Source organism: Tympanuchus pallidicinctus, unplaced genomic scaffold, assembly GCF_026119805.1.
Source record: "Tympanuchus pallidicinctus isolate F22 unplaced genomic scaffold, pur_lepc_1.0 scaffold3, whole genome shotgun sequence".
NCBI classification, from domain to species: Eukaryota; Metazoa; Chordata; class Aves; order Galliformes; family Phasianidae; genus Tympanuchus; species Tympanuchus pallidicinctus.
The window spans coordinates 28,223,888-28,234,278 of record NW_026294747.1 but is presented as its reverse complement, the minus strand read 5'-3'; the positions used below and the strand labels follow the sequence as shown (position 1 = coordinate 28,234,278).

The 10,391-nt window shown below is 43.9% G+C and overlaps 1 protein-coding gene across 1 annotated transcript; it reads left to right on the top strand.

The window, feature by feature from the left end:
- The first annotated feature begins 1,293 nt into the window (after window positions 1-1,293).
- Window positions 1,294-9,796, top strand: PLEK2 (pleckstrin 2). Its single transcript, XM_052695207.1, has 9 exons — window positions 1,294-1,482; window positions 3,595-3,759; window positions 4,716-4,897; window positions 5,630-5,721; window positions 6,041-6,228; window positions 6,580-6,681; window positions 7,602-7,685; window positions 8,962-9,040; window positions 9,635-9,796. Exons 1-9 carry the CDS (start codon window positions 1,432-1,434, stop codon window positions 9,760-9,762), a joined length of 1,071 nt encoding a protein of 356 aa, XP_052551167.1. The 5' UTR covers window positions 1,294-1,431; the 3' UTR covers window positions 9,763-9,796.
- Window positions 9,797-10,391: the final 595 nt, after the last annotated feature.

Genomic DNA, 10,391 nt, shown 5'->3' with positions numbered 1-10,391 from the left:
GAGCAAACTGGGATCTGGCCTACACAGTGGCAAACAGTACGGAAGGATCTGCTCACTTCAGGGTGGGTTCCTGCTTTTGAGATCTCAGTCAGCGTTTTTTTTGCTTATATGGAATTTTTGGTTTTTAACTTTGATTAGCAGTCAGTTTCCCACTGTAATTCTCACGATTTATGCAGGGCCGTTGTTTGGGTGGTCTTTAGTATGTTGTCATGATTAACACCTTCGTTGGTACCTCCTTTTTCCTTCATTTCCAGAAATGTAATAAAAAAATAAGATAATGACTTGCTTGGTCCATTTCCTGCATGCATGAAAGTGTGACCAGCAGTCTGAGCAGAGTGCAAACACAACAGAGCTGCTTGAGAGAATGTGGCTGACTGAAGAACTCTATTTTTATTCTCTTTTTTTTTTTTTTTTTTTTTTAATGCATAGCAACGGGTGCTCTGTTATGCTTTGTTGTGCAGTGCGTCATGCTTCTTATCACAGTCTGTACCTTTATCTGCATTCATCACCTCCATTTGGCTACGAGTCAGGAAATGCTCACGGTACAGCAGACTGTACGCTGCAGCTGTCTGAGATACTGTTATACTGTTACTCATTTTGACTGACTTCATCAGGACCAATCAAGCATGCTTGTCGTGTCTGGGGTTTTAAAAAGTGAAATAATGCTCAGGCACAAAAAGGCACTGTTTCAGAGGTTTTCCAGAGTTTCAAGAGGTCACTGCACAGTGTTTGCCAATCAAACTGTTGTTCTGAAAACCCAAGCAATTGCTTCCACAGCAGTTTAGGTTGTTAAGTTGAAGTACACCCGTATTCCTAACTATGCCTACATGTCCAGCGACCATTGAAAGCAGGGCGGGCTTTAGGAGACTTTGGGGCTTCTTCAGTAAAATAAATTTGTCAAAGCAGTTTGTTTAGGTTTGTAAAATTCTCCTTGTGCTCACTGTACCTGGTACACTTGGGGTGCTCTGATCTATAGCAGCCTTGAAGATACACTTATTATTTGAGGCACTTAATTCCATGGAATAGCTTTGTCTGAAATGTTGAGGTGCAGTTCTATGGTGCTGCTTCTTCCCCCATGTGGTCCCCGTGTCTCACCTCATTTGCCTTGTGAAGCTGCTGCCTGTGTTGGCTTACTCACCGCAGGGTGGTTTTTTATTGCTCTGAATTCAGTGAAATTCCTTTGAGATCCTTCTCAGACCTCCCTTTGTTTCTCTCCCCAGAGGGCAGGTAATGCACCAGAGCCAGCTCAATGTTTAACTAACATCTCATAGGTGGGAAGAAAGTGAGAAAGAAGGGATGGGAGCATACGTCACAGTGGAGGAGGAGGATCACGGAGAAAAATGAGCTCTCCTCAGCTCCAGGCGTGCACAGGAACGGGCTGCCAGGGCCTGGGTGCTTCAAGGCAGGACGAAGATCTGCTCTTTGTGGACCATGATGGAGGAGACCACTGGAGTCCTGAAGGAGGGCTTCCTTGTCAAGCGGGTAGGTGCTGTGACCTTCTTTGCACTGTTCCCTCCATAGAGAAAAGCCGCCTCTGAAGGGCCTGTTGGTGTGGGTTTGAGGGCTCCCCTAGGCTCCTATAGGGGAGCTGCAGGACCCGCAGGCCCTGACTGCCCTCCTGCGAGTTCCTTGTGCTAGGTTAGACCAGAGGGGAGGGAGCTATCAGCATGGCTCAGTTATCAGAAAATTGGGCACACCTCTGCAAAGAGCACACAGAAATATTGCCTGGCAAAGGCTACGTGGCAGCAGGGAAGTGGCCATGGGAAGGCTGGACGGAGGCGTTGGACAGTCTCCTCACACAGCATGTGCCTTCTTTAGTGGGCGCTGAGCAGGGTTTGCTGTTCTGTATGGGAGGATGGGGAACAGAATGTCCCAGGATGAGAGCAATACGAATATAGAAATGCGTCCTAAGCAGCTGCTTTCTTCTGCAACTCCAAGTTCCAGTGTAAGAGATGAGAAAACAACTGGACAGCGTGACAGGTTTCAGCCTTCCCCACTACTTCACAGAACCGAGTCAGCCATGGCAGGGACACCAGGGGGCACTGAGCAGCCTTCAGAACAAAGGCTCAGTGACTAATACGGTCTTTGCACAATCCAAGTGCAATTCAAAGGTTTGTTCAAAGCTTTGCCACGCCTTAGGAAATGCTTTTCTGCACTACGTGTCAGCACTTCTGGTGCTAACTCGATGGTAATCCTTGCCAGGATCTGTGCTGCTGGGGCTGCTGCGGGCCACGTGCGGTCTGAGCTGCTCCTCAATACCCCTTCCATGGAGCAGGAGGAGTAATCCCAGCTCCTGCTCTTGTGTCCAAGCTATGGTCATGCTCTGTGGCTCTTACATGCCTATTGGATTTGGGATGGGAAAGAAAGGCACTGTATCTGTGAGAGGAACAGGGCATTGTCAGTATGCTGAGCTGAAACTACCAAAAGTCTGTGAAATTGGATAGCAAAGAGACCAGAGAGAGGATGAATAAGGGAAACTGAGGGAGGAGGGAACAAGAATGGGAAGAGATTTGGAGAAAAATAAGAAAAAAAGGGATGTGATCAGGTAAAGGAAGATTTCTTAAGGAGAATGGAGTTGATACAAGGAGAAAGGTTCAATGAGTTAAAAATGACTGAATTAAGTATTGTAATGTTCTGTACTTCCAAAGTAAAATATGTGAGAGTCAGATAAGGTTAAAGAAAAAGAGAAATACTACCTCCTGAAAAAGAGGAAATCTCCAGAAAGGAAAGAGTGATAAAAAAGGAAAGACAGCCAAGGGTATTTGCAACAGATGAGAAAGACTATGAAGAAGGTGAAGGGAAGAACAAAACCAAGCTTGATAGTCTGTGTTTAATACAGACTCAAAAGCATTAGATCTAATGTGCTTTGGATTTTAGAGACTTTTATGCTTCCTTTATTGGAAATTGCTGAGCTTCTCTTTCACTCATAGCAAGTTAAAGGGGTCTGATTCCTGTCACGTCCGAACCTTGCATATTCCTTCCTCCTGGCAGTGCCTACTTCTCCCAGCCTCAGAGCTTCCTATGCCCAGCACTTTGCCTGCAGTCCAGGATGCTCCCTCACTCACAGAAAGGCAGCCAGCTCCTGACTGGGCCTGACCTGCAGAGAGAACTGAGCCTGCCAGTACCCCACCTCACTCATCATGCTCTCCTATGTACTATTTTACTTGCGCAAAAGGCAGCTGGGGGCTGTTTACAGTGAGGAAAAAGGAGGTATTTTATTCTGTATAACCTAGAATGCATCTGACAGCAGCCTTCATTCAGTCTTTTGCCAGTAAAGAGAAAAGCTCCTTTGCAGGAAATGGTAGCACAGGGAGTGTTTCAGCCCAGGAGGCTGAGGTAGGCAGCCTCCCAGTAGCAACACGAAGGGATGCAAGGACCAGGCAAGCCACATTTCTACACTCACTCTGTGATTTTGTGTAGATGGAGCTGTGTTATTTCGTTACTAAATATATGTATTTTAGGGAGAACAGGACTCACAACAACTTCTCATGGTTCTTTTCAGTTTGTTGTTGATTTATGGTATTTCACAAAAAAGAAGGAAAAAAAAACATTTTTCCGATGCTTGTGTTAATATGTGAATTTCTTCCCCTCTAGGGACATATTGTTCATAACTGGAAAGTAAGATGGTTCGTTCTGCTACAGGATAAGCTGCTGTATTATAAACTGGAAGGAGGCAAGAAGGAGTCTTCTCCAAAAGGCAGGATCCTTTTGGATGGCTGCACTATTACTTGTCCATGTCTGGAATACGAGAACAGACCGGTATGGCTGGAAACATGTATCCCTCCTCCTGACACTCACTTTCTAATTTCTCCCTTACCTTTCCCCTCCTCTTGATTTCTTTCACTTTTGCAACCATATCACTGAGGTATGTATTTCCAGGAGTAGGTGCAGCCAAAAGCAAACAGCCATTTGCAATGTAACCAGGACTAGAAATTAACTCTTTCCTTGTGTCTTTGTCATCCCTTCTGCTCAAATCTGGGGAACATTCATAAAAACAAAGTCTCTCCCATGCACACTGGAACAAATGCATCAACCTAAGAGTGTGCAAACAGTGGACACAAGCAGCTCAACAAAACCTGAGGAGGACTGGGAAAAAATGGCAGCTCATCACCTCAGTAATTGCCCTAAACCCAGCTGTCTTCATGGAGTGCTCCTGGCCATTTCAGATTCCCTTTTCCACTCAGTGGGACTTCAGTGCTGTGGAAAGTTTCCAGCAGAAAGGCTGTGAAAGGGAAAGTGCTTCCCGTGTTTCTCTGCTCACCAGTGGGTGACACAGACCTCTCTGGAGCGGGGCCAGAAGGAAATGACTCTGTAAATTGTTTGCTATTTCAGCCTTTCTCATGGCAGAATGATCCTAGAGAGAGCCTGTAGTTGCTCAGAAAGCAGAGATCTGGATGTGAAGGCTCTGGGGTCAACAGAATGCTGCTATGTACTCTGGAATCTGGGTGATGTGTTCTCTTCCAAACTTGTGCTCCATGCATGAAAACCATGCTTATAACTGAAAACTCAGGGCTTTAGGGGGAAAAAAAAAAGTTCTCTCTCCCCAAAACAGAGCTGTGCCCAGCATCTTTCAGGTCAATAGTTTCTTGCTACCACCCAGCTGGGATGCCGTAACACAGCAATTTCTTTTACTTGGACCAGTGGTGAAAGAAGCAAAATGCAAGTGAAGAGCAAAAGCTAAACATTGTTACTGCTTTGCACTTCTGTCTTTGCAGTTACTTATCAAACTAAAGACAAAAACCAACACAGACTATTTCCTTGAATGTTGCTCTAGAGAAGAGCGAGACTCTTGGGCTTTGGACATCACTGGAGCTATTCATGCTGGTCACCCAGTACAGGTGCAAGAGCTTCACAGAATGAAGAACTCTTTCAAACTGCTAGAGAACATCAGCCTCCAGTAAGTGTTCATGGTTTCTTCTTCCATTGTTGCTGTACTCTGCAAAGCACCTGAGCCGCTGGATGGGATGGTGAAGGGAGGCTTCTCTCAGCACAGATCTGCTCCTTCATCACCAGGAGTGTCTACATTGGCTGCTCCCTCTGGGTTTGCACACACTATAGCTGAGGCATGGGAATGCACTTTTTCCTGACCCTGATATTTGGATGTATGGTGGTTCTGCACAGGCATGTCACTGCTGGCTTGAGGGCTACTCAGCTGCAGAGATATTTACGCTGGGGTGATCTGTTATCTTGGAAGTTGTAATGTCACAGAAAGACTGAGAGATGACTTTGTACATGCCATGGTGGTAAGCTTACAGAGCTGACAGCCACCAGAATCCAGGCTAGGATTTTTAGGGTACACCATGTTAAACAAGAGTTTCTATTAGGGTATAGAAAACTGGCATTAATTTAATTTAATTTGTGTTGAGAAAGTATATGAAATCTGGCTGTGGCTCAGTTTGAAGTGTTTTAAAATGAAGGACACATTATAAGGCATCCTGCTTAGTGTTCTGCATTGGGAGAATAAAGTTTTGCTACACCACACTTAGCACTAAGGGTCAGAGAGGTATGTAGGTTGTTTCACAGCTTTGTGCTGGTAATCTTCAGGGCAGCCTAAGCACAGAGAGAAGCATGTGACAATTTCTGCCCATCTTTCTACTTATGCAACTTTGTCCTATGTACTGTTTTACAGCCACATAGTGGATAAAATGCGTGACAGCAGTACTGGAATTAAGCTGACCCTCAATGTGGAACAAGGCAATAGATACAAAGAGACCTTCACAGGTATGCCTGCTGCCTCACCTCTGACATGTTGCAGGGACAAGGGAGACGCGGCACTGCTTTTGTGGTGGGATCAGTTATGGCCCAGTTGAAGGTACTGATGCAGCTGAATTGTCCAACGTCTCTGTTCTCTTGCTCATTGGATATATGGAAGCACAGCACACAGAGGACCCCTCACTTTTGCCCCCCCTACCCTTCCCTGACAGCCTTTGTGACGATCCCAAAGTGTTTCAGCAAAGGAAGGCTTGTAAGGCAGAAGACCATTTATCTGCCCTTGGAAGAGCGTGTTCCCTTGGTCTGAGAGCTGCCTTTCTCCCCGCAGGTTCCGCTCTGGTGGACTGGCTCATCTCCAACAGCTTTGCCGTGTCCCGGTTTGAGGCTGTCACCCTGGCCTCCATGCTGATGGAGGAGAACTTCACCAAGCCCGTGGGGGCACGCAGCACCGGGGCCACGCGCTACAGTGACCTCTCTGAGCAGTTCCTCGATGACTCCACCGCACTGTACATGTTCGTAAGTGATGGGCTGCCAAGTGGCAGCTCCTCTGCCCTTTGTCACGTGCTTGATCTGAGGCAGCGGTAAAGGGGACATGCACAGCATGCACCCGTAGGCAAAATATGCAGGTGTGAAAATAAACAGAAGCAGAAGCTTCAGGCTTTCAGACATTTAGTACTGGAACTTTTGCTGGAAACAACTGCAGGGATACAGAGAAATCTACAAATCAAGTAATTTGGTATTAAAAAAGGTGTAGAGCAGAATTTGCTTGGGAAATAGTAGCTAAAAGTAGATCAAATGCAGAATCTTGTACTTAAGAGTGTATTTAGATGAAAAACAAACATGAAACCATCTATTCTGTGCTTGCAGGCTGAGACTGGTAAGAAAATGCTCAATTCCAAAGAAGAGCTACAATTTAACATCTCCGAATTAAGTGGCACAATTGTGAAGCAAGGATACTTAGTGAAACAGGTAAATACAGTCTTTGAACTATCACTTGGAAGCAAGAAAAAGGACAGCTGTTACAGCTCAGTGGAGAATGAATGTGTTTCAGGAGCACAGCAGTGGAGTTGTGTCCCACAGAGTGGATCTTGCTTACCATCATGAAGTGGAGAGTATCTGGTTATAAATATATAAGTTATGGAACTTGCTGCTCTGGCAGGATTAATTGGATATTCCGTACGTGCTGAGTATATACTGAAAGGCATAAAGCAACAATCAAGAGTCCAACGCAAATTCCACCAGAGCTGTTACAGTCACACCAGGTGGATTCACTGTTCCTCTTTTTTAACCCATCCTGTGGGGATTTTCCAAGCAGCCACAGTATTCTGGGGACCATGACTGAATTCCAAAGCTGAGCAATTCGATTTTAGCATGAAGGGGACATTAACTTATGAGCAGTCACACAGACACTCACACAGATGCTCTAGTGGGGGTGAGTCCTATTTTTTTTCCAGACACAACTACCTGTCTGTGGTAATTGCTTATGTGATCCCACACTTAGAGGTGAGCAAGATGAGGACCAATCCCTCTGGTTCACGGCAGAACACAGCCAGACACAGAGGGATCCCCACCTGCACTGCACAGTCACATCAAATTTGAAGTTAAGAGCAGAGCTGTTATGTAATCTCTTGGTCCTTTCACTCTTCTTTCTCAATTCTCAGCACAAGAAAGGAATAAGAAAACATTAAAGAGGAATATGAATAAGGAATAAGAAGGAGGTTAAGCAGAAAACCCTGGGAGTTATTAAGATGTCAAAAAGGCTTTTTTCTCTGTTGGCTGCAAAACATCTGTTTTTCAGCACCCTATTAAGGCTGCCCAAACAGCCTGCAGGAAAATGGCCATTGCAGGTTGTATGTCCTGTCAGTAACATTAATTCTTCCATTTTGTAGGGACACAAGAGGAAAAACTGGAAGGTGAGGAAATTTGTTCTGAGAGCTGATCCTGCTTTCCTGCACTACTATGACCCCACCAAGGTATGTGAGCGGGGAGCTGATACCCTCAGAAATCCTCTTGCAGACCTAAATATCATCATGAAAATACAACACAATTATGTTGTAAATATTTCTCTCTCCCAGATCTCCTCCTGGATTCTTCTGTTGATTTCCTGAGGAATAAGGCCTCACTGGCCTTACCTATGGAGTTGCCCCTGTATGATTCTCTGTCCCTGAGTCCCCTGCCTACCTTTTCTCCATTGAGATTCCTTTTCCTTAGATGTAGGGCAGCAACCTTGGGGTTACTCTTTTGCTGTACACACAGTCTGTGACAATGCTCCTGCAGGGATTCTTCCTGGGCTGTAGTCTTTTTGAACTGGCATTCCATCACTTGAGAGCAACACTGGGATTTCCTCTGTTCTTTTTACATCCTTGAATAGGGTTCCCTTGATCTCAAGGTATTTACAAGAATTTCTGCCACTCAGATTTAAATTTGCTCGAGGTATAGGGAAGTTTATTATTTTATCTTCATGGATGTTACATCCATGTTACATGGAAGAGAGAGAGTGAGCTAGAAGGGCATGTGGATCCATCAGTCCCAGTCACACAGGGTACCACAAAGCCCATCAGAATACTAAGATGAACATGTACAGGAATGTTTTATGTGATTTATAAAGGAAACAAATGGAATAACAGTTTTAGATTTTATGGATCTGGTTCACCTTTTTTTTCCCCTCCCTCCCCCTCCCTGTTCTTTTGAAGTGTGTGTAGGGGGTTGTTTTTTGTTTCTTTTGGTTGCTTTTTTTTCTTGTCATTCATTTGTTTGCTTACATTGCAGCTTGCCCTTGCAATGCTATACAATCAGACTGCAGAGTCAGAAGTTCAGGCATAAGATCCTTTCATCTTACAAAGGAAAACAGATTTTTTTTCCATACAAGCTCAGTGAAAAGCTGCAAGCTAAAAACTTGCAGATATTTTTTGTTTGTTTTAATATGGGTTGTTACTGATAAAAGTGCCTAAGTTTGAAATGTGATTGTTGACTTGCTTTTAGTGCTTTTAAATTAGTCTCCACCATTCTCAGCTATAGCAGAGAAATGTCTGAGGCTGAAACAAAATAGCAATGCACCGAATTACATGTTCAGATTTTTGTGACTTGAACGTTTTATATCCAGAAAGACCGGTGTTGCATCCCTACCTCCATAAAATAATTGGTGTACTCTGGGAAATGATTCTAATGATGGTACTTTGCAGCTCAGTCTCATCTCCTTTGTGTTGTGTTTTTATTTGTGTTTTTGTTTGTTTGATTAATTATTATCAGGAAGAGAACAGACCAGTAGGTGGATTTTCTCTTCGCGGCTGTCTTGTCTCCGCTCTGGAGGACAATGGAGTCCCAGCAGGTAAAGAGTGAGCCTCTAGACTTTGCTACATATGTGCTTATGTGATAGCATTACAGTTGCTGGGAGTGGTCTGTTGTTTGGCTGGCTGTACAAACACGGGCTAGCCTTTCTCCTCCCCTTGCAAGGGAGAGAAACTGTGCCATCAGGAGTCCCCACACTGCTGGGCTGGGCAGAGGGGATGTTATTTGTTTTGGTTTGGTTTGGTTTTAATTGTTTCTGCATATCTTGAGTGTTCCTTTTTTAATGAACTTTTCTTATTGAGGTGATGCATGAGAGAGCTCAAGGAACGCATTATTATTCCAGAGTTAACAGCTAAAGAGGAAATGTCTTTTTGGATGTTACTGAACTCAAAATCTTGAGAAAAACCCTGATGCTGTCTTTTTTTTTTTTTTTTTTTAATGTCCTCTCATTTGGATCTGCTAGAATCCAGATTTAGAAGAGACAGAATGGCCTTAGCTGTCTTATCTGTAATGAAATGGAGAGATCTGACACCTTAATTCACTAAATTAAAATTCTTCCATATCAGGAATTTTCACCTGCTGCAAAGCTGTTCTCTGCATTTTCCTAACCTGTCACTTTTTTTTTTTTCTGTAGGTGTGAAGGGCAATGTGCAAGGCAACCTCTTCAAAATAATCACCAAGAAAGACATTCATTATTATATCCAGGCCAGCTCCAAGGCAGAGCGAACAGAATGGATTGAGGCAATCAAACCACTGACATGAGTAAGATGGACTCCATGCCAAACAGTGTCACATTTGTGACCAAGTTCCCTGCTCTCTTTGTCTGGGAGTGATGGTTGTTTGTTTTTTTTTCCTTAGACATTATATTTTTGTTATGTGTGTTGTCATAGCACCTGGCAATTCCTGACAGATCAGAATCCCAGGTGGCTAGGATCACACAGATCTGGAAGAATTTATGGTCTAACCAAGAGACAAAGAACAACAAGTGGTTACAAATAAATCACACTTTACAAGGACTTTACATCCTTCAAGATGGAAGAAAAAGAATCTCTTGTCTGAGTATTCAGTCTACATGTGACAGATTCAGACTGTGCTTTATTCTAAAGCAAAAAATGTCTTGCTCCTTTCTCCTTTATAAAGGGGCTTATAAACTTAACTAGTTCAGACAGACTGAATCAAGGTGAATGAACTGAGTCACAGTCATGAAAGACCCTGGTGTCTGAGTCTGTCTTTCTTGATACACCGTTATAAAACCTTGCTCAAGCTTCGCTCTGGAATCATTAAACATACACCACAAAAAAAAAGTTCATTTGATTCTCTTGTGCTCTTTAGATACCATGTTTCTCAGAGATCAGTAGGAATAAGTGAAAACAATGGTTTCATAGACCTTA

Excerpts from the sequence above, each read along its gene's own strand:
- PLEK2 (XM_052695207.1), top strand. The coding sequence starts at position 1,432 with ATGATGGAGGAGACCACTGGAGTCCTGAAGGAGGGCTTCCTTGTCAAG. Across the intron at positions 3,760-4,715 it reads TGGAATACGAGAACAGACCG|TTACTTATCAAACTAAAGAC; the intron begins GTATGGCTGGAA and ends CTGTCTTTGCAG. Across the intron at positions 5,722-6,040 it reads ATACAAAGAGACCTTCACAG|GTTCCGCTCTGGTGGACTGG; the intron begins GTATGCCTGCTG and ends TTCTCCCCGCAG.